General features: G+C 36.8%; 1 protein-coding gene across 1 annotated transcript; it reads right to left on the reverse strand.

The window, feature by feature from the left end:
- Positions 1-19,575: 19,575 nt before the first annotated feature.
- Positions 19,576-20,691, reverse strand: LOC143630990 (protein FAR1-RELATED SEQUENCE 5-like). Its single transcript, XM_077099860.1, has 3 exons — positions 20,515-20,691; positions 19,867-20,434; positions 19,576-19,790 (listed from the first exon to the last, which is right to left on the reverse strand). The coding sequence occupies exons 1-3, from the start codon at positions 20,689-20,691 to the stop codon at positions 19,576-19,578; spliced, it is 960 nt and encodes a 319-aa protein (XP_076955975.1).
- Between the last annotated feature and the right edge of the window lie 3,951 nt (positions 20,692-24,642).

Raw genomic sequence — 24,642 nt, forward strand, 5'->3', positions numbered from 1 at the left:
ATGCGTGACGGCGGCGCTTCATGCCTGACGGCAGAGATTCGGATGAGGGTGCCAGGCATCGACACGACACGCTCGGAGGTTTCCTTCCGCATGTTCGGGCAGGACGTCCACCTCTCCATGGACGAGTTCGCGGTGGCTCTGGTCTTATACACAGAGCAGAAGGTACGCCTCCCAATCTACGCGCAGATCATCCACCATATGTCGGCCGACGACCTGCGGGTATGGTGGAAGGCCATCAGCGATCATCCATTCGGGGATATTGCCTTGGACACCAAGGCCAAGGTCTTGGCCATTGGGAACCCGTTCCACATGTACGTTCTTAATGTGTGCTGTATAATATAATATAATATAATATAATATAATATAATATAATATAATATAATATAATATAATATAATATAATATAATATAATATAATATAATATAATATAATATAATATAATATTATGTTATACTATAAAGGTATCTACACAGGCTGATTGCGACGTCCATCTCGGGTCGTAATCAGCGCACGGAGCACTGCAGCCTTTGGGACCTGTTTTTTTAGGTGTCTGCTAACCGACACAGCTTGCAACCTCGCTAGGGGGTTTGCAGACTACTTAGCCAGCTATTACCACAGACAGTCACGAGGGTCCTTAATGGGTGGCACGTACGTCACCCAGCTTGCGATCTCTCTAGGCTATGGAGCCCTGGTGGACGGCTTAGTTATCCAATCGACCCCACCGCGCCCGCTGGACCGCAACCGTTGCACCAGCATGCACACTGTGCTTTCGTTCGACAGGCCCAACGGCCCGTACGATCGATTGGTGGCCGAGGTGGGGGCACGTGCCCCTTACGTCCCGGTGCCTTTAGTCCAGCCTCCCCCACTCGCGGCACCGGAGGTGCATATTGTCGATCAGCTTGTCGACACGAGGGAGGGGGCCGACGGGGATTCTAACGACGGTGGTGACGCACATGAGGATCCGGGCGTACATGAGGTACGTTTTAATATATTATCGTTTTATTGTTTCTTTTAATTAGTCTACTTATTAAACTTATTTTTATTGTTTTGTTGTTAGGAGCCGCCACAGCACGTTCCACGTACTTATTGCGCGGTGCGTCTAGATCCCCCCACCGACGCCAGGTTATGAGCCTTTGAGAGCCGGTCGCTGCGCACGGAGCAGGAGGTGTTGCGACAGGGGCGAGGGATGGAGCAGATGGAGCGCCAGATTAGCTGGATTGTTTGCTATCTGGCGGCGCAACAGTCGGGACAGGGCTACCCTGTGCCCCCGCCACCCCCTCCAAGTTTTGACCACGAGGCGAGCACGTCTGGCGTGAGACGCGGACGGGGCGGCGACGTGGATGCCGCTAGTGAGGGTTCGAGGGCTAGGCGCAGAGCAGAGGTCGACGACGACCTTGGCGACGCGACGTTCAGGGCCACCGACAAAGACTTTGACTTCGGGGCCTTCATGTAGATTTTTATGTTTTATTTCTTGTATTACTTTTATTGTATACTTTATGTATATAACATTGGTTTTAGTGTATATATGTGTTAATTGTTTTGACCGAACTTTTACCAAACGATTTATTTATTTCATCAATTTAACATTAAAAACATAAAAAACAAAATGGCACACAACTTTACATGCAATTTCGTCTTCTTTAGTAAGTTTAATCTCATTAAACTGTTGTGTTACACTAACATAAAAAGATGACCTCATAGAAAGCTTAAGAGCATTAAGTCACTAATTTAGAATGTCAATTTTTCCAAATAAGCCTTGCAACTGAACGCCCTTTGCCAAATTTTTAAAGTTCTAAAACCATATAAACCACTCAACTCATGATTCTATTTAGCCTTTCAAAATAATAACAGTTTCCAAACCCTAACCTCGAATTTCCATTTCACTGTTCAAATGATGGACTCCGTTATCGCTACCATTAGCGGATACCACGGATCCGAGAGATTCAAACTTATCAAACTAATATCTCAATCTGGTGCTAGTTATGTTGGAGCAATGATCGAATTTCCATTTCACTGTTCAAATCATGAACTCCATTATCGCTACCGTTAGCAGATACCACGGATCCGAGAGATTCAAACTCATCAAACTAATATCTCAATCTGGTTTTAGTTATGTTGAAGCAATGAATTCTTCTACTACACATCTACTACACAAGAATACTATAACACAATTGTTAATTTAAGAGTTATATATATATATATATATATATACATATATATATATATATACATGTATATATATATATATATATATATATATATATAAGCCGATAATTCTTCAATATACACAAAGATGATCAACTTACAAAACCCCCATCTAATAATAATAATAATAAGCTTAAGCTTAGTGACAACAGATATGTGTTGAAGCGAAGACAGCTATGGTTGGTGGTGGTGGCCGACGGTTAAGACAGTTGAAGTTTGAAGAAATCGAGAGGAGTTTCGAGATGCCGATAATGAAAGCAGCTAAGAAATTGAAAGTTCGTTTGGCAATGTCAATTTTCCCAAATAAGCCTTGCAACTGATTCAAGATGCCGATAACGTAAGCTGCCAAGAAATTGAAAGTTAGTTTGGAAATGTCAATTTTCCCAAATAAGCTCTGCAATTGAACGTCATTTGCCAAATTTTGAATAATAATAAATAAATAAATAATATTAATAATAATAATGATAAATAACAATAATAATAACAAAAGAAAAGAAAACAAAGAAAAAAAACATAATAAGACAAAATTAGTGGGTTTTTCTAGAAACACCAACCAATAGCTCTATACATTCGGCGTATTAGTCGATTTTTTAACACATTGTGGGGATGTCTCTAAAAAACCTGTCTCTGTATAGCTTTTGGCCTCTTAGATATTATTGTGAGGCCGTTTTCGTGAAAGTTGATGTTTAAAAAAATTAAAAAAAAAACAATTATTATAATTCACTGTTCTAATGCGACGGGGAGTGTGATGCACGCTCTGTTCATTGAGTATTGCAGGCGGTAACAGGCACTTCCTGGTCTGGGTCCCACTAAGACGAAAATGTCAAACAAGGTTCAATTATGCTCTTTGACTTTTCAGACACTTTAGTTTTACTGCCGCTTCACTTTCCTTATAAATATTGCAACTTCAGATTAATATATTTATGATCGTTAAACAATTGCAACTTCCAGTCGGAAAAAAAAGGATGTTAATTGCATTGTTAATATTTAGTAAATTAAAAACCAATAAGTATCGATGAAAGAAGACTAGTTACTTTATCATTCCCAACCAATTCTTTATCATATATCTATAACTAGTTTTAGAGCTTGTGTCACAAACGGGATAATTCAAATTATAAAATTATGAGTAAAACAAATAATTACATAGCGTATATGAAAAAAATGCATTATGTCTATACTTGTATCTATACAATGTGTACATAAATTGATTTTATTTATATCACAAAATTAGTTTTTTAAATAAATTTAATAAAAAAATGATCGTGTAAAAACGTATCCAAGAATATTTCTTTCAATTGAAAAATTCATTCTCGGTGCCATATATGTATAATTGAAAGACTTTTGGTTATGAACCAATTTCGGAAATAAAGTTTCTCATACGATAGTAGTTTTAACCACTCAGTCTAAATACAAAATGAGCATTATCTTTATTGATTTATTTATCAATTTACCACTCATTAAAGGAAAGTAGAACATTAAATTGTAACAACGGATGTTCTTCAAGAGCTATGTTTTTCTGAGTTAAACCATGAAAAAGATTTTGATAAGTTTCAGAGGGCTTCTCGACTTTGTCATAATGACAACATAAAAAATAACATGTTAACCCTTCTAATTTTGTAAATATTGCGTTTCATTTGATCATAATTTTTCATGACATGCTTCCCATACAACATTCTGATCACCATTGAAGGAAAAATTAATGTTGAGGTAAATATTTTAAAATTGATAAAAGTTAGAAGCATTAATAGGCATGGGGGGTGGTATGTCGAAAGTGCTCGCAATCTTTTCTTACATTTTAATAGTTGAGGGAAAATTAGTCAATTTATCAAATCCCGAACCTTTTGATTATTTTAAAAAGCGCCCTTAAGAATAAATTTGAAACCCGAATCATGTTTAAAATTCTAACTTTCATACTTTTGACATTTTAAAGTCAACACTTTGAACCCATAACAAATTTGACGATAAATCTATTTTGCATTCTCAAACTTTTAAAAATACTTAAAATTTTCATTTTTGACCCGTAACAAATTTTGACCTAAATGTAGTTAACTTGTACCAAATAATCTATTTACCAACTTTTGACCCATAATATCAAATTTAAATTCTATAAAAAACCCGAAACAATTTTCATTTGAGCAACATGATTTTTTGTTGATTTTTGAAATTCACCAAGTACTTTGAAATATGTAGTAAAATAATATGTTAATATTTATATTTATAAAAATATATAGAATTTATATAAATATAGTGTAAAAGGAAAGTGAATAATTATTGATTTATTACATATATATTGGGGTATATTAGTTTTGGAGGGAAAAAATTGTGAGAATTAACCAAAACATAACAAGTGTCCATATTTATTTTACTTTATTAGAATAGGTAGATATATATAAACCAAAACCCTAAAATCCTACGTGTGGCGATGCGGTCGCTCCCTCCTTTTTTGGAAACCACCAGATTGTTTAATTTTTAAATGGAGGCCTCTCATTGATTTAACCCAAATTTATGGGTATAGGTCTTACCAAAACTAGATAGCTCTTAAACGGGTTATAACATCTCATTAAATTAAAAATTAATCTTACCAATTATTTGATGTAAAAATCCTATAAAATAGGGATATACTAAAATTTAATATCCAAATTAAAAAGAAAAAGATATTATTTATAATTAATAAACAATTTTATAGTAAAAAACATAAGAAAATTAAAATCCAAAAAATAAATTTTAAAAAACAAAAAATGTAAAACAACCATTTTCTCAAACCATCAGAATGCTTTATTTGTAAATGAAGGTTTCTCACGCATTTGACCCGAATTCACGGGTAAAGGTCTCACTAAACCCTGGATAACTCTTTAACGGGTTATAACATCTCATTATATTAAAAAATAATCTCATAAAATATCTGATATGAAAATCTTATAAAACAGGGATATACAAAAAATTAATATCCTATTTTTTTTTATTTTATTTTAAAAAAAGATATTATCTATAATTAAGAAACAATTTTAAAATAAAGAAAATAAACGGGTAATGAGTATCACAAAACCCAGATATCTTTTAAACCGGATTATAACATATCATTTTTTTGTGAAACAATTTTATCATCAAACCTCAAGTATATTAATTACTAGCTTTATTACAATAAATAAAATTAAAATCCAAATATATATATTTATATATAAATATTAAAAACGAATAATGTAAAACAACCCCCGTAATACCGGGGGGGGGGGGGGGGGGGATAAAATCTAGTGTGTGTGTGTGTATATATCCATATATAGGGTGAGCAAGATAAAAGTCAGACCCTTGAAACCCGATTACCCGACTCGTAAAACTCTTGATTAGACCCGAATATATAATATAGGTCGGGTAAAGGTATTAAAATTTCACCTTAAAGGGTAAAAGGGTTTCAAGGGTTCGACCTATTTTCAAACCACTAACCCGTTTACTAGTTTCTAGATAGATATACATCATTCGCGATTAATCTGAAATTTAGGAGAGTTTTGTATTTTATATATGATTCATCATAAATTTCCCAGCTACTGAAAAAACAAAAATAAAAGGCTATGACTACTGATTAGAAACATATATATGAAAATCACTGAATCGTTCTGTACATGTAATTTATAAATGCGAATATTATTTGCATCGCTTCAAATGGTTGATATACTTTCGAAGTTAGAGTTTATTGTGCTATTAAATGAAAGTATAATTGTTCTAGAATTCATATATTAAGGTCATATATGAGATATGCAACTAGTAAATACAGAAAAGGAGCTGCAATTACTGTCTTAAATGGTAAAGGGTTAGACCCATGAAACCCTTATTTATACCCGACCCTTTTATTGTTTAGAGGGTAGGGTCTCGGTCCACATTTCTTCCTAAAAGGGTAAAGGGTCCGGGTAGTGTATTAGGTAAAAGGGTAGGGTCTTACCCTTTAAACAGTCATTTCCATATATATTATATAATTAGACTAAAAATCACTGTTTTTTCTCTCTCATGTTTAATTAAATAATATTTTTTATACATTTATCATTATTTTTTCTCTTTCCTCCACTCACAAACACTTTCGGAAAATAGTAAAAAATAATATGGTATGAACAATGAAACCTCAAATTTAATTTTCCCATATAACATTTTTCCCTCTCCTTTACTCACAACCACTAAAAACCAAACCATATACTTTATAAATCTTCCTCACATATTTTTAGGAAACGAGATCAGAATGATCTAATGGACTAAGAGAAATGCAGAACTAGCAAAACAAGTCTAATACACTAATCGCATGTCAATTTGGACAAACCTCTCATCATCCTCCCCTCTAATGTCGCAAGTGATACTGAAATCAAAATAGCTAAAACTTAAACGAACTACTAAAAAAGAGAATTGTGTTTCGTACCTCTTTCTGTTTGATTTCAGTTTTGCTTGTATCAATATTGGAAAAAAAATTGAACCAAATGGAATTAGAGGTCGCATTGTTAGTTTTTTTTGGGCTCAAATTGAAAAAAAAAATCAAAAATTCAGTTTATAACTTGAAGTGTGTGTGTGTATATATATATATATAGGAGAAGTATAGTTTGAAAACACTCTTGAGTTGAGAAAACCCGTGAAAACCCTATGTAACATCGTTTTTTTTACATGTAATATATGTTGTTACATTTAATACAAAACATCGAAAACATAAAAAAAAATATTTTGCTATTTTTTTTACATTTTTTAGTAATTTTTATATATGTTTTCAAGAGAGAGAAAATGTAAATAAACTTTTATAGTTTTTATTAACTTTAATTATGGATCACAAGATTTAATCTTTAATTAAAAATAAGTAGTTGAGAATGAGTTTTTAGAGTTTTCACAACTCAAGTGGGTTTTTATTCTAACTTAACCCTATATATATATATATATATATTTGATAAAGGAATATATTACAAAAACAAGAATACCCAAGTAACTAACTTCCCAACATACAAAAATAAGAATAGAGTACAAACATAACCAGAATCCTATTGGGCTATCCGCTATGGACGCGGTGGATGGAGCGCGGAGGGCGCGGTGGGCATGGAACATCGTGGAGGGGCGCGGTTGAAGCGGGCGCGGAAGGGAGAATGGTGGTTGTGACGACCGGCGCGGTGGAGGGTTCTCTCTCTCTCCTCTCTTACATACACACACACACACATATATATATATATATATATATATACTGGGGGCGCCCAAAGGGCATTAAAAACCATAGCGAGGCGAGCTTCGATGCCTCATTTTCTACGAGACGATAACATAACGTTAATGTGGCACGATGAAAGGATTTTGATGCCCCCCACCATAGCGAATAGCCTTAGAGTGCTAGTCATTTAGTCTTTTGAAGCTCCACTAACTCTCCCACTCCATCTTCAAATGATGTTGCTTTTATTTCCCCTCACCATTATAGCTTCAAGTATTTGGGTAAGAAAAAACAAACTTAGCTATGACCGTAGAACTTGTTACGCACTAGTCGAGCAGTGAGCCACTAACAATTGATTAACCAGACTTGAATTTTTATATGGAATTTTTGAAAAATTACAAAAAATCCATATTAAACTTCATATATAGTGATTAGCGATAAGGTATTAGAATGGTTTTTTTTTAATTATTATTTAAATTAGGGGGTTCATTCATGAAATTGAGTGTTTACCGTGAGATTAGTGGAGACTGGATTCATCGCTAAAAATGCCTAAAAATTTATTTTAAAATTTTTGAATATTAAAAAAAAATATATATCTGAGATCCTGCTATTATCACGTTATTGGGACGCCAACATTAGATAGTGAAACAATGAGTGCTATTAATATCTATAATCAAAAAATTAAACTTATATATAACAAATCAATGAGAAAATCAATAATTGAGGTTAGGGGGCTAAAAAAATTAATATGACTCACTAAAAAATTTTAAGAAAAAGTTATAAAGAAACTAAAAAATAATTTAAAAAAAGTAGAATTTGAGCCGATTTAATTTAACTTAGAGCATTCCCAGCCTATTTTTTATATTTTTGTGAAGGAGTTTTGTAAATTATATGATATAGTTATGAGTAGTTGTGAGTAGAGAGAGAAAAAATTGTTATATAGAAAAGTTAAATTTGGGGTTTCACTGTTTACACCGTATAATTTTTTAATTTTTTTAAAAGTGGTTGTGAGTGAAAAAATGAAAAAAGATAATGATAAAGATATAAATATAATTTAATTGAACATTTGAAAGAAAATATAGTTATTTTTAGTGTAATTATATGATATATATGAATATATGATAGGGAATGGGTTGGGAATAGAGGTGTACAAAAAAACCGGTTTCACTCAAACCGGTTCCCAAACCGACCCAAACCGCCAGTTTCAAGACCGGTTCCCCTTAAGATCTATCAAACCGGTTTTAAAACCGAACCGATTTGAGAAAAACCGGTTTAAAACCGGCTAAAACCGGTTTATAAACCGAACCGAACCGACGTGACCAGGTCGGCTATTTTGTGTCTAAATCGGTTTATAAACCGAACCGGTTTGAGTCAAACCGGTTTTGACTAGCCGTTGACTAAACCGGTTCGGTTTGGATTTAAAACCGGTTTTGTACACCTCTAGTTGGGAATGCTTTAACAATTAATGAGACTGTCAGACCGCTAACTAAATTAGAGGTGCACAAATCGGGTATTAAAAAAAACCGGGTTCGAGTATGCAAAAAACCAGGTTCGGGTATGCAAAAAACCCGGGTTTCGGGTATAACTAGAACCGGGTTTCGGGTATTATCGGGTACGGGTTCCGGTTCGGGTTTCAGCATTGAAAGTCATACCCTATCCGTACCCTACGGGTAGGGTCGGGTTCTGGTATAAAAAACCCGGGTTTAAAAAAAACCGGGTTCGGGTTTTTTTTCGGGTCCGGTTCCGGGTTCGGGTTTTTTTGTGCACCTCTAAGCTAAATATTCATGGGCTTACAGACGTCTAGCGATGGGCTCAATTTTTACACTAGTTTATTTAGCCCAAAATTAACTATGGGCTTGAAAGTTAAAGCCTTATTTTTTGGTTAACTAATGAAATGGACCAAAAAATTTTCCGGACACTATTTATTAAAATCAAATAAAACTAGTTTTATACCCGGTGAACGGGTGCTTTAATGCCATAACAACATGATTAATTTTTTCTTTGCATTCTATAAAAACATTATTTGTTAAAAAAATATCTAAAATGAGTGAATACATGATAATATAACATATCTTAGAAAAGTATACAAAAGTAAAATATCACATTTTTGAGACATATCTTAAGAAAAAAACAACAAATCTTTTAACAATTTTGAAGTTGCTTCATTGGAGCCATAATCAAATGTACCCCAGCAAGCATCACTGTATTGTTCCTACTCCATAACAAAGGTGCATTACAGGGCAACACACTGCCCTGCCCATAAATTTTGTAATCCAACTGTAGACAAAGTTCACAAAAATTGCACGTCAAAAATACTCATACCTGTGTCAATAATAAAACTTACTGCAATCATAATGTCATCAACTGTAGGCAATTCTAGTTTTATACCCATCAAATTTGATATTTAAATACCTTGAAGTTACGAATTTACAAGTGTCATCTTGTTTTCTGAAATATAACGAAACCAGAATCATTATATTAAATTACCTGCAGATACATAGTTCTCATATCAGTTTGTGATCATTATGACTTACAATGTCATGTACACAAAATTCACAAAATCAAATAATGATAAAGTTACTCAACATGGCCATAATTGAACAAAACAATTAACCGATGGTTCAGTTAAGCCATAAAAAGTATTAAGAAAATCAAAAGTTTTAAGCATAATGTTACTGTTATCTTTGACATGGAGCGTCTACTTGGTAAGAACATATTTTTATCGATATCATAAAAGACATTGTTGCATCTTCACTTTTATCGGCTTCTTGAACTTCTTTGCTCTCAAACCTCATGTTTTTTTATAGCTCTCCTGCAAATTTTGTTTTGTCGTGATTGGCTCTGGCCTCCATCATGCATTGTTTTCCTATTGTAACACCAAAGTCAAAACAAACCAGAGAAAAAAATTTAACACATGATGTCATGATCAAGATCAAATCTTCATTGTATTGGTCAACGTTATTGGATTCCATTTAAGTTATATTCTTTTCCTTATCTACATCGATCGCTCTTCGAATTAACAAAGTGAACATCACGATATAGCTTCAAAAATGAAATTGAAAATGGATTTAGATTGGAAATAAACTCACATTTGTAACGATCAGATCACCAGGGGAATTGTTCTTCTCATCAATCAACGATTGTTTGCTGGCCTCATCTTCGGTATTAAAGTAATCCGTCAAGATCCAAAATCCAAATAATAAATTAGTAAACGATACAGACTCAACATAAAACCTCAAACTTATATATCTTAACTTCAAATTAGATGAAATTGAAACATGGATGTAAGATAGTAACCTAGATTGGTGAAAGAGGGGCATATGTTCTTGTCACTGTCCATTTAGGATGTAATAAAGTTCAATTAAAAGCCTTAGCAGCAATAAAAGATCACATAATTAAAGGCACAACCTGATAAAAAGATAAGATGATAACAATAAACAAAACTTTCAATGGGATTCCAATCTGATAAGAGAAAGAATAATAGAATATATATTACTACATAAGTTGGGTTAATGATTCTTACCTTTGCAATTTCTATATGAGAGCCAGCTGTCCATGGCTAAAGCATCCATCAGGAACTCCATATTTTAACTCAAAATTTGATATGCAAATTAACAACTGAAAACAAATTCTTCTCACCGGCAACGTCATGTTGGACGAAAGAACCTACGCCACGCCGGTGAATCGACTAGAGGTTCCGATAACTTGAAGGTTGTTGGCATACATAGTTCAAGCTGGTGGTCTTTATTCCAAATTAGCAATCAACTTATTGAATCAAAGTGATAAATCCCCTTTTTCCGAACCTTGAACTCACAAATATGTGTATAGCAAAAGCGGTTGTTAGCCAAGAAGAAGGAGCGACGTGTGAGGGGAAACAAACAAATGCTCGTAACTTCTCTTTCTAGAATCCTTTTTCTGACTTATTACGGTCAGGATTTCACCTCAAGATGATCCAACGGTTTAAATACACTCATAGAGCAGTTAATTTCATGGGGAACAATATAACATATAACTAGCAGAAATGCTCGTGCGTTGCTGCGGGTTTCCACAAGTTATCTTTTCGTATTGGTTTGTTGTGTTTGGCGTGGTGTGTAAAGGGTTATTAGTGCGAGCGCGTTTTGCATATATATTGGATACATCGTGTTTTATGAAATGTTTGTTAATATTCTTGCCTTTTAGTTTGTAAGGCACCAAATAAAACTTTTTGTTTCTGCAAGTTTAAGTACCAGTTACTTTATAACATTATCGATCCAATATATACACATACGTCAATATGCATGTGCACAATTAACTCAAGTATGCTCACCCCTTACCCTTTTTACCATTCGTTAACCGACAACTTACTCGCTTTAATTTGAGTATTTTTTCATCTCTTGGAAAAATTTCAACTCTAACTATTCACCAATTAACACAGATTCAACCCTTTATGCTGACTTTTTATCAATGATTTTACCTGCTTAAATTAAGAAATTCGATTTAAAAATAAAAAGAATAAATGATATAAGACATTACAAGAACCCAAAGTGGTAAAGTATAGCAGTCCTAGAAGATTTGGTAATTTTTCGCATGTTTTCAACTTTATAACTTTCATAGGGTTGGTGAGCAAAGTAGCAAAAACACCACAAACAATATAATATGCAAATCTTCATGAAGATGATAGTGGACTCAAAGGATAATTCACATGATTTTTACAAGGTCTGGGGTCCTTTTTTTAACAACTTGAACAAACGTTTCTCCACGTCAATACGAAAACTTGAATATTATCAGTTAATTATTCTTGTTAGAAATTAGCAACTATGATATTAAACGTAGCTAATCAGTTATAAGGACCTCTTTGCCAATAAGTTGGCATTTGTGGTGTAATTTTGAGTACACATGCATACCATACAAAAAATGTAAAACTTTACCTCACAAGCAGATAAAGACTTGCATTTTCGGGCTATAAAAGCAATTTTAAAAAAATGATTGTAAAGATTAAAAGTATAATGTTTAATATCCAAATTTTCTTTTGTTTTTTTAAATATTCAAATGGACCTGCTATAAATTCTAAACCACCATTAAAACCTTTATGTTTCACAAAAGCCCGCATGTTGCGATGGGAACGCAACGAGGGTTCGGTAGGTAAGAGGTTTGGTTCGTTACGGTACCTAGATTTGGTATAACAAAATTTATACTCAATATAGTTTATGATAAAAAGAATAAGAAATTTGTCGGATGTAATGTGCACGCTCATTGAACTGAAATTATAAACCATAGCCGTCACAGTAGCTTTAAGTTACCATACTTATCAATCTTCACTTAAATCAATAAGTAGAATATATTAGAAAATCCTCATTTCTTTCAATGTTTTTTTTTTTAAAAAAATCAAAGTTTATTTTCCTTTTTATTTGAGTGTTTTAGAATAAAACTTATGTTCATTCTTTTAACTCATTAACTATGTAAGTTTTTATAAAATTTTGAAATAATTAAATATGTAATATGTTTACCCACTAAGAGATTAACCCTAGCCATATATTTCAAAACCGATCAATTTGATAATTTCACAGTTAACACCTAAGAAGAGTTTTTATGTTTGATGGTTCTATTCTATGTTTTGAGTTTGCTTCATTTTTTGTCTTTCTAAGTTCCACACAACTACCCACCATTCCATCCGCTTGATAAGAACACGACCTGTTTAGCTAACCAAATATGTTTGCAGACTGAACTTGAATTTAAAGGCTTAATGTATCATGGTGCCTTTTTGAATGATTGCTATTGATTATAGTACCATTTATTTTCCTCAAACAAGCAATACTTGGTATAAAAGTCCCACTTCACTCTTGATTAAAAGTAGATAGTTCATTCTTGATTAAAGTTAGATAGTTATTGGGTGTTTTGTATGATCTTAAGTACTAATCAACTTCTACTATTGTGTAATATATATTTACTTATATTAATGATAACCTACTTTAATGGTGGTATGATCTTTATAATTGCAATGCTGGCATGATCTTTATGTTCATGTGTGTGCGCGTGTGCATGTCTGTGTATGTCTGTATGTGTGTATATGTGTGTCTTTGTTTGTTTGTTTGTTTGTTTTATGTGTGTGTCTCTATATGTTTATCTCGGTGTGTGTGTATGTCTGTATATGTGTAACATTACCCATATAGTGGATGTTATTAATGAGTGTATTAAAAGATTCATTTACTTACAAACCTACCCATGTGGGGGTATATCTGAAAAGGATTAAAAAAAATATAACGGTGCATAAAAAAATATGGATTTCAAATTGACCTATAAAAAGGGCTTTGATGAGATATTATAATCAAGAAATTCACCAAATTAAAGAGAAATTAAGAGAAAAGAATATCATTGTAGGTATTAACATCTTCTCTACTTAGAAGTGCTCGATAGGTTTTTATCCCACTGTTTGTTACGTCAAAGAATTCTGCTGTTGTGACAGCATAACACCTGTTAAGTGGCAGCCAACGGTATGGTTTTCCGGGGAAACACCCAAGCCAAACTCTGAAGCCAGTGTGGGCCAAGTTAAGACAATGTAGTCTGGCCAAAGTGGGTAACGGAGCTCTCCAAATTTGAAGAGTGCGGTACCTTAAATACAAAAAAGTAGCCGTTCTAAAAAAATAAAAAATGTAAGTAAATAAAAATTAGCATTAGCATATATACCAAACCATATAACTTTTTCAAGTAATAATTGAAATTTTACCACACCTATTTTTAATACGTGAGATTTACGTTATTTAAATGATCGATCTTCATTTTAATTTATTAATTTATTCTAATCTATCTTTTCAATTTATTAAGTTTTCTTTATTCGAGTAATCAGAATTCAGAAATATCATACACCATGAAACTACTAAGTTGATTCACGCGAAGTCGTCGTTGAGAAGCTGTCTAATCCAACTCAACCATACCCGGCAGTTTGGAAACCGGTTCCCCCTCACATGGTCCAAACCGATTTATATTGTGACCCAATAACACAAAAACCAATTTCTAACCGGTCAAACCACCAGTTTGTATACATGAAGCGTTTCTAACCCAAACTTATTTGTATGTGTTCAAATATTTCCAAATTCAGAAATAACATCCACTATATGGGTAATGTTTCTCCTCAAACCGGTTTTTTTTTTTTATCAAATTTGACAAAACCGATTCGGTTTAGAACTCAGACCAGTTTAGCTTTCTCCAGTTTTGACCATAGCATAAACAAATAACTTTGTCACTTTGATTTAGAAAGCTAATTATATTACTTGAAACAAAAACAATTGTCCTTAGCATTTTAAAAAATGTTTGATAAGCAAGTAAAGACTACAAGAATCAAATATAAGTTATGCAACAGTATTTTAAGTCAAAGTCGTACGTACGCAATCCATCAAGTTCACCAAAATATCCTCCAAACAAAGAAATTGACGCAAAATATTGTAAATACCAACAAGGTAAAAACATCAATTCAATCCAGTTTACAAAAATATCATTTTCATATTTAACTAAACTAATTAAATATAATCATGTATTTAAAAAAAACCCCGTTGGGATAAATCGTGCACGGTCTCGAGACAGTTAGCCCAGAAATAAAACGGATTGACTAAATTGACTAACTATACCGCCTATATGAAGTATGAATCCTCCTCAAATTAAGTAAATGATAACCCTTCTATCATCTTACAAATACTTACACCATATACCTATCACTTGTTTTTAGTAGAGTTACATAGACTACTTTTATATACATAAATAATTTGGATTCCAAAATTTTTATTAATGTAGTACTTTTGTACTATTTAGGGTACTTCTCTTAAAATTCAATGTAGTAAGGATTGGAATGCAGAGTTAAAAGCATATCTTATACGGATTTTCTAGGGACACCGTCCAATTGCTAAAACACCGGTCTATACGCGGCGTATAGGTCGGTGTTCCTAGAAAATCCAACCAATTTTGTCTTATTATTTTATTTTTATTTTTTTTCTTTGTTATTTTGTTATTATTATTATTATTATTATCATTATATATTAATTAATTAATTATTTATTATTTAATATCCTTTCGGTAAAAAACAGTTAACACATATATATACCAAAAATCATTGTTAAATCTGTACAAATAAAAGAAAATACGACAACTAAAACATAAAATCTACGTGAAGTCCCCCATGTCCATGCCCATGTCGTCGTCGTGGCCCACGAGCCCCCCGAACGCGTCGCCAACGTCGGCGTCGTCCTCTCCCCTGCGCCTCGGCCCTGAACCGTCCGGGGCATCCACGTCGTTGCCCCGTCTGCGTCTCACGCCAGACGTGCTCGCCTCGTGGTCAAAACTAGGGGGTGGTGGCGGTGGCGGTGGCACGGTGTACTGCTGTCCAGACAGCTCCGCTACCCGACTGGCAACAAGCCAGTTGATCTGGCGCGACATCTGGCTCATCCGCCAGTTCGTCTGGCGCGACATCCACCTCATCTCCAACTCTAGGGCCTCCAACCTAGCGTCGGTGGCGGGACCCAGACGCACCGCATGATATGTGCGTGGAACGTGCTGCGTCGGCCCCTAACAACAAAACCACATAAATACGTTTAATACGAAGTCGAATTAAAAGAAACGATAAAACGATAATATATTAAAACGTACCTGAGATGCGCCCGGATCCTTACGTCCGGCACCACCGTCGTCAGGATCCCCGCCGGCCCCCTCCCCCGCGTCGACAGGCTCATGTACAAGCTCCACCTCCGGTGCCGCGATTGGGGGAGGCTCAACTAAAGGCACCGGGACGTAAGGCGCACGTGCCCTCGCCCCGGACACCAGTCGGTCCCGCGGGCCGTGGGGCCCGTGGAACGAACGCACAATGTGCATGCTGCCGCAACGCTGGCGGTCCAGTGGGCAGGGAGGGGTTGGAGTGATACGCAGGCCGTCCACCAGGTCTCCATGGCCTAGAGATATCGAAAGCTGGGTGACGTACCCGCCACCCATCAAGGACCCTCGTCCCTGCCTGAACTGGTAGGCGACAAAATAGTCTGCAAACCCCCTAGCGAGGTTGCAGTGCATGTGAGTCAGCAGACACCTCAAAAAACACAGGTTGCGTAGGCTGCAGTGATCCGCGCACTGATTGCGACCCGCAATGGACATCGCAATCAGCCTGTGAAGGTACCTGTGTAATATAAGATAATATAATTTATTAACAATAATAATTATATTATATTATATTATATTATATTATATTATATTATATTATATTATATTATATTATATTATATTATATTATACTAAACAATAGAATATATTTTAAGAACGTACCTGTGCAGCGGGTCCCTAATAGACGAGACCTTGGAACTGGTGCCCAAGGTCCTATCCCTGAAGTTGTGATCGCTGATGGCCCGCCACCATACCCGCAGCTCGTCCTCCGGCATCTGGTGGATGCTCTCTGTGTATATCGGGCTGCGTACCTCCTGCGCAGTGTATAAGCCCAGAGCAACCGCGAACTCCTCCATCGAGAGATGGACGTCATGCCCGAACATGCGGAAGTAAACCTCCGACTGTGTCGTATCGGCGCCTGGCACCCTCATCTCAATCTCTGGCGTACCAGGCGCGCGGGGCCTCCAATAATATAATATAATATATTAAAAACATAACAATGTGGAGTAAACATACGTAACGCGTATCGTTGAGTAAACCTCCAGTGTCTGCTCCCGGTGAGCTGATAGTGGCATACATTTATAATAACAATTACAATAATAACAATAAATAGTAATAATAAATATTAATAATAATATTTATAATAATATTTACAACAAATAATAATAATAATTATAATAATAATAATTATAATAAAAATATTAATAATAACAATGAATACTAATAATAAATATTATTAATAATATTCATAACAAATAATAATAATAATTATAATAAAAATATTAATAATAATAATAAATACTAATAATAAATATTATTAATAATATTTATAACAAATAATAATAATAATTATAATAAAAATATTAATAATAATAAATACTAGTAATAAATATTGATAATATAATTTATAATAATATTAATAATAATATTTATAATAATAATAATAATAATAATAATAATAATAATAATAATAATAATAATAATAATAATAATAATAATAATAATAATATTATTATTATTATTAAAAATAAACAGAAAAAAAATTATATCAGACGCGACGTATAGAGCTATACGCCATGTCTGACTGTCCAGGTAAACCGACGGCCGGACTCCGGCCGACAGTTTTATCTATCCAAACAACATAATCAACATCATCACATCATCAACAACACATATTAATCATCATGTTAACCTAATCATCATCACTAATATAATATTAAAAAATTACCTCCATATCGTGTCGGTGTCGGGTGAAATCTCGTCGGCTCGTTTGGTATTCCGGTCGCCGTCCGATATAGGCTCGTGTGTGGATGCTCGGTCGTTCGCGCGGGAGTTTTGAAATTTGAAAGTGGACGTCTGAGCAGGCGTCTGCTGATAATATGGGGTCCTAGACGCCACGTATAGGCCTATACGTGGCGTCTTAGGCCTAAGTCTGGTAGCTGAGCAGACGTCTGCTGATATAAGGGGTCCTAGACGCCACGTATAGTCCTATACGTGGCGTCTTAGGCCTATTATTTTTATTTAATTATCATTATTTATTAGTATTTATTGTTTATTAGTTATTAATATTAATATTAATTTGTTATTTAGTTATTATTATTATTATTATTATTATTTTTTTTTATATTATTTAGTTATTAATGTTAATATTAGTTTGTTATTTAATTATTGTTATTTATTATTATTAAAATTATTGTTATTTATTATTTATTATTTAATATTTAATATTTATTATTATTATAGACTTTTTTGTCCATTGATACTATGTCTTCTATAAGCCGTCTAGATCTACGTTAGAAGATTCCCTTCGCCAACCCTGGCGTATGTCTTCGTACTCCTTCAAACGCTGTCCGAACCGTGTTTTTCATTCGAGCGCCGCCGGTACGGTGCTTCTTTCCAATTAGGGTTTGGCCTAGGCATTGGGAAATCCCTTACCAGGTTTATATATACAGTGATCACCTCCCTAGTTAGCGATGCCTATAACCTGTGGATCCGGAACCAAGTCAGGACTGATTCTCAACGGGAAGTAATATTTGGTCTGATTGCCAACTAGGTTGACTAACACACACGCGTATGTCTGAGCAGCCACGTGCCCGTGACCGGGTAAGCTGAACCAACGACTCGGCGGTGCCGGTTTGACCGTGTTGTAGTACGGAATGCTGGAATGAACCCAGCCGTACAATCTGTCATCCTCTTTGTTGAACATCGCTCTCCACCACCCTTCGTTCATTTCCAGCTCGTTCTGCATCGCCCGCCTAGTATCCGGCCAAACTTTCTCATGTATCCCCAAACCCACTGCAATTGATCGAAAACCGCAGTTACCGTCTGGGCGTACGTTTTTGATGTCTGCGACGAACGGCTGGGCCCAGCTAGGAATGACGCTCCTAAACGTTTCTATCGCCGGTACTTGCGCAGGCGAAACCATCAAAGGAAACCCAAGGTGAGCTCCCGTAGGTCGTCCACGAGGAGTTTTAAACCGCGACGCTCACTGGGACAACGAACGATTCAGCGAGGATGGGGTGGGGTTTTCTTGGCTGGGCCCCTGTGACGAGGATGGGTTGTAGGAGCTGTGTCTGGGGAGATCTGGAGTGGGGGTGTATGCGCTGTGCCTCGGGGGATCTGGTTTTTTGGGACGCCCCCAAGGATCCTCTCTTTTTTCTGGCTCCTTCTTTTTAGATCTCCTTGGAATGCCAGACAAGAGCCTGGCGAAAAAACTTTTCTTTTGATTAGGGTCATCTATGGACGATAGCGTATCTGTGATGTCCCGTAGACCTGCTGTGTAGTCTGGCTCTTCGTTCGGCGGACAGGCTGGATCAAAATTAAGCCTCCTCCAGAACGGGTCAACATCCTCTATTGGGATACACGTGTCGTTAACTATGTATCCCTCAATCCGACAGGCACATGGCAGCCCCGAAGACGAATATAAATGGTGGTCGCATGAAGCGCCGCCGTCGCGCATCATGTCTATCAACCCATACTCGTTCACAAGTAGACCCAGAGCGTGAATCGACACCCTGTTTATTAGCTTCTTCAACCAGACGTGTTGTCGATGTCCTTCCATGACCTTCGAGCGGGAGGCTTCAAAAGATTTACCGATTTATTTCATCTGTGAGTTGACCATTTTAAGGATTTGCCTGGCAATTGTGTCGAGCGAGTTGTTGCTTCCATTGAAGTACCTTTTTAGATTTGCGTGCTGGCTCTCAACTCGGTTCGTCGTAGTTTTGCCGTAGTTTCGGCGTTCGTCGATCCAGCAGGCTACAAACCTGTGTTTGTATGGATCCAGCCAGCTCTTGCGAATGTATTGCCAGACCTCTGAAAAATAAAAGGAAACGTTATTAACACGTATGTTTAGGCTATTAAAAACTGTCAGGTGCTACGAAGGACTCACCGACTCTATCGTCCCGTATCAAATGACGCTCCATGTTGAGGGGACGGTGGTCGTACTCCTGAATCGTCGGCGACTGATACAGGACCTTCCACCAGTACGCAAAGTCCGTCTCCATTTCCGTGCTATATAGGCCCTTAAATTTTCTCCTTATATTCTCAGATATGTGCCACCTGCATAAATTTTTGGTGGCATTAGGGAAGACTGCGTCGCATGCGTTCATGAGGGCCTGGTCCGCATCAGTCAGGATCACGCGTGGCTCCATATAGTCGTAGAGCATCTGTTTAAGTTTCTCCAGAGCCCAGCCGAAGTTCCTCTGCCGTTCCCTGATCACAAACGCGGCGGCAATGCAAAACGACTGTGATGTCCAGGTCACTCCGATAAACTGAACCAACGGCCAGTTGTACATGTTGGTGTTGTACGTCGTGTCAACCATCAGCGCCTCGGGGAACGCACGCCACATCTTATGCGACTTACTATGACAGAAGAAAATTTCCTCCGTCCTGTCGTCGGTATCATTCTCTCGGGTATAGAACGTGAAACCGTTGCCTGCGAGAAAGTTTTCCAGCGCCTGTATTGGATGAAATAAAACTTTGCTAAATATTACAAGCACGACAAGCACACATTAAAACTACAAATGTTTTGAACTACCTTCATAGGGGTGTCGCCGAGTAGCCTATCCCTCCTAATCTTGGCGGTGTGGTTGTATATATCTTTTAATACATGTTGCACACCGGGAAACTTTTCGCGGAGGGCTGCTTCGATTTCTTGCGGCTTCACGCCGGCCCTGTGTAAACTCTCAACCATATCCCGCTGGTCGGTGTTCATTTTTCTAAAAGACGCACACCCCTCCTCGAATTCAACGGGATCGTGGTTGTGAGTCTCGTTTACCACTTGAACCCTTCAACATGCACCCCTCGAGTCGTACCTGCCCAGGATCTTAAACGGACAACATTTTTTAATGCTGCCGGTACGTCTCACCTTCGCCTTTATTTTGGGTTTGCCTCCACGATTGCATGAAAGGTCCACGGCGTTTTTCCTTGACCGCTGGACCACAACAACAAACCCATGCTCTCGTCCTCTAACTTTTACCCATTTCTCCAGCTCCTCGCGGCTCTCAAAAATCTGAAACAGTTTTACGCTCATTCTTAAGCCGTTTATTAAATAACATACAAACAAATAATATTAACTTAAACAAAACACACGGTGTCTTACAGCATCTGTTTTATACGAACCTTCACCTCGCGTATGTAGTTGTCATGGTACCCATCTTCGTTATTTGGGTTTGGCCCGGCATAATCATTTCGCCCGTGGTGCGATGAAGACTCGGTTCCATAAAACGAATCATTTGCTACTGGTGGATGGTACGATGACGTAGCCTGACCTCCATAATCCGACCAGGCGACAGATGACCGGTTCGAAAGCTGTCTACCGTAATCCGACACGGGGTACTCTTACCATACATAAATTAGAAATTCAAAAAACAGTGCCAGTGGTAATAATTAATAATAATAATACCTATAATAATATAAAATATAATATTTTAATAATAAATAAGAATATTAAAATAATAATAAGATAACCGTATATTTACAAAAAGACTGTATAACAAAACCTGGTTCAAGTTTGGCAAGCCCGGCGAGCCAGTGTTACCATAAAAATGTTCGGGCTGGGTATCATACCCGACATACTCCTAACAAAACGTAATGCAGCATGTGTTAGTAAAAAAAACTACAAAATTCATACTAAATTGTCGGTGCATAATGTCAGTAGTTCATAGTCTAGTGTCTGTAATCGAGTCTGTAATGTTTAATTATGTTTTGTATGTTTAAGCGAAGTTACTGACAAGTTCGCTTAACAGGCGAACTTGTTAGTCAAGCGAAGTTATGGACAACTTCGCCTGAACATGCCAGGCGAAGTTGTCGTGTATAAATAGTCCTAGGTTACGGGTTGATTGTAATCGTCGTTTAAGTTCGTGTCAGTAGTTCGAGTTCATTGTAACGTGAGGACGAGAGTCTGTAACAGTGATATTACATCACGTGTTTGAGTTATAATATATAACGTGTGTTCGTTTCGTGTGTTCGTGTGATTCGAGTTCTATACTCGTAACGATCTACGCAGGGATTCCGCACCTGAGTAGACCGAGATATCTCGTGCGATCCGTCCAGGGAACCTACAATTGGTATCAGAGCTTTTGCTCGATTGTGTGGTTCGGGATATTCACGCGGGTGTAGAATTCGTCCCGTTTTGACTATTCGCGGGGCGTGTTTTCTGTGTTTTTGAGTCAATCTTACCTCCTACCATCGTGTTCAAGCCTTTGCACCGTCAAAAACCTCGTAAAATCCAGATTTCAGATCTGCAAAAACGTCCGTGTTCATCAGGCGAAGTTGCCGTCAGGATAAGTAGGGTTTCGGCGAAGATATAAGGTTAAGCGAAGTTATCCACAACTTCGCCTACCTTCTCAAGTTCGCCTAACTCAGCGAAGTTCTCTACAACTCCGCCTACCTCCTAAGTTCGCTTACCTTAAGCGAAGTTAATCATCTGCGAAGTTCTTCAGCAAAGTTAATCAGCAGCGAAGTTAAGGCTTAAGCGAAGTTATCCGTAACTTCTCCTACAGTTCTTTTCAGAAATTTTTGATTTTTTTTTCGGGTTTCTTACTTTTCGGGAAAGATGTCGTCGATTAACATCTCTGAGTTAGTGAAGATGGAAGTTGAAGCGGGGTCAGCTACTAAGGCCCCAAGGTTGCTGAAGGGAACCGATTTCGTTGCATGGAAGGATCGGTTCATACAATATGTCAAGTACCAGGATGCGAAGATGTGGGTATGCATCCAGGATGGTTATATTCCACCAGTTATGGAGTATGAAGGTCGTGATCAAATCAAAAAGTATAGCAAAATGGAAGAAGAAGAGAAAAAGATGTATGAGGCCGAGAGCAAGGCTCATGCTGCTATTACTATGGCTCTTCCACAAGAGATCCTTCATACGTTTAGAAAGTACACGTCAGCAAGAGAGCTTTGGGAAGCTCTTGAGAACAGATTTGAAGGGAATGTTGGAATCCGTGCTTCAAAGATAAAATTGCTCAAAACCCAGTTCTCAGTCTTCAAGTATTTGAAGAATGAATCTTTAGATGATATTATCACTCGATATTACCATCTGATGACTGAATTGAGTAACTATTCAATTTCCTACCGAGAAGAAGAAATAGTTGAGAAGCTTCTAGATGCTCTCCCACCAAAATGGGAGATGTACACTGTGCTGATGAGGGAAGACAAAGACTTTCCCACATATGATCTAGAAACGGCAGTCAACAAGCTCAGAACCTTTGAGCTTAACATGGTCAGAAAAGAGACACCTATGGATCAGGTTCAAGATCCAGGTATGTATGGAGCTAAAGTCAACACTAGCTCAGGATCGAAGACTGAATCTGCTGCCTACTACTCGAAGGGAGAGTCGGGCGCAAACTCATCACATGAGGGTCATGTGTCAGTCAACACAAATGGTGATGTTTGCTATGTAGCAGGTGGATCGAGTGGTTCTCAACCCCAGGTAAGCAAGAGTAGTTGCTCTCAAAGTATTCCCAGCAACAACTACTCCAAGATGCCTATAAGTGTCAAGTCTGCTGAAGAGCAGTTTGGTCTCTATGCTTCTTTTATTGCTTCCTATGAGAACTACATTCAAGGGAAGGTTGTTGATCCAGCTATGTTGGATGAAGATTATGACCAGATTGATGCCGATGATCTGGAGGAAATGGATCTGCAATGGCAGATGGCCATGATTGTAAGGAGAGTGAAGCGGTTTATGAGGAAGACCGGGAGAAAGTTTGTCGGTGGAAAGCCAGGGTTTGACAAGACAAAGGTGAGATGCTACAATTGTCAGCAAAACGGTCACTTTGCAAAGGAATGCAGGAATGAGCGTGTGGAACGAAGTCAGGGCAGGTCTCCACAGCAAAGTGGGGGTTCTAAAGATTATAGTGCAATGATGTCCAGAGAAGATGGTGAATACAACTGGAACCTGCATTCTAAAGAAACTTTTGAGCAGGCAAATTTGGCGAAGGTTGAAACTGAAGAAAATGAGAAGGTTACCGGAGAAGAAAAAGCTCTTATGGCAGACGTTAATGACCAGCTCTCCGAGGTATGTTCTAAACCTACATGCTCTAAATGTGAAAACTTGTCTGAGCAATTAGCAACAATAACCGATCAGTATATTAGGTTGGATGCTGAATTTAAAACCCTAAAAGAAGATCATCATTTTACAAAAGCAAGAGAAAATAGCTATAAAGTCAAAATAAAAGCTTGTGAAAAAGATGTTAAAAGTCTAAAAACAAAACTTGCTGAAAAAATTGAAGTGATTGATTTAAGCTATGAAGTTTTGGAGGATAAAACCAAACTAATTGCTGATAGAGAAAAACAGATTGCTGATCACCAGGTAAAAGTGGTGGAACTGAATAGAAAACTAGAGCAGTTCAGAAATTCCTCTGCTATTCTTGATCACCTTGTTAGTGATCAAGGTTCCTCTGCTAAGAGAGGAGGAATCGGTTATCATGAGGTTCCACCACCTTATAATCACAATTACACTTTTAACCCTAGTGTTCAGAAATCTGTTGACTTTGAGGTTGCTCAGACAGTACCAGTTAAAGTAACTTGTAAAGAACCAAATGTTAGTGGAGGCGAAACAAGTTCGCCTGTTTCAAGTGTTAAAATTTCTGATCTAAGTCCAGTCTCTTCAGATTCGGATAAGTCATCCGAGTCTGGTAAGGCAAAAGAGGAGGTGGTATTATCC

The sequence above is a fragment of the Bidens hawaiensis genome, unplaced genomic scaffold (assembly GCF_021521415.1).
Source record: "Bidens hawaiensis isolate Kalapana, Puna unplaced genomic scaffold, B.hawaiensis_p1.1 tig00005873_1, whole genome shotgun sequence".
NCBI lineage: Eukaryota > Viridiplantae > Streptophyta > Magnoliopsida > Asterales > Asteraceae > Bidens > Bidens hawaiensis.

Bases quoted from the DNA above. Each gene is read 5' to 3' on its own strand.
- LOC143630990 (XM_077099860.1), bottom strand. From the start codon at position 20,691: ATGAACACCGACCAGCGGGATATGGTTGAGAGTTTACACAGGGCCGGC. The intron at 20,435-20,514 runs GTAGTTCAAAAC...CATCCAATACAG, and splicing joins TCGGCGACACCCCTATGAAG to GCGCTGGAAAACTTTCTCGC. The intron at 19,791-19,866 runs GTGAGTCCTTCG...TTTATTTTTCAG, and splicing joins GATACGGGACGATAGAGTCG to AGGTCTGGCAATACATTCGC.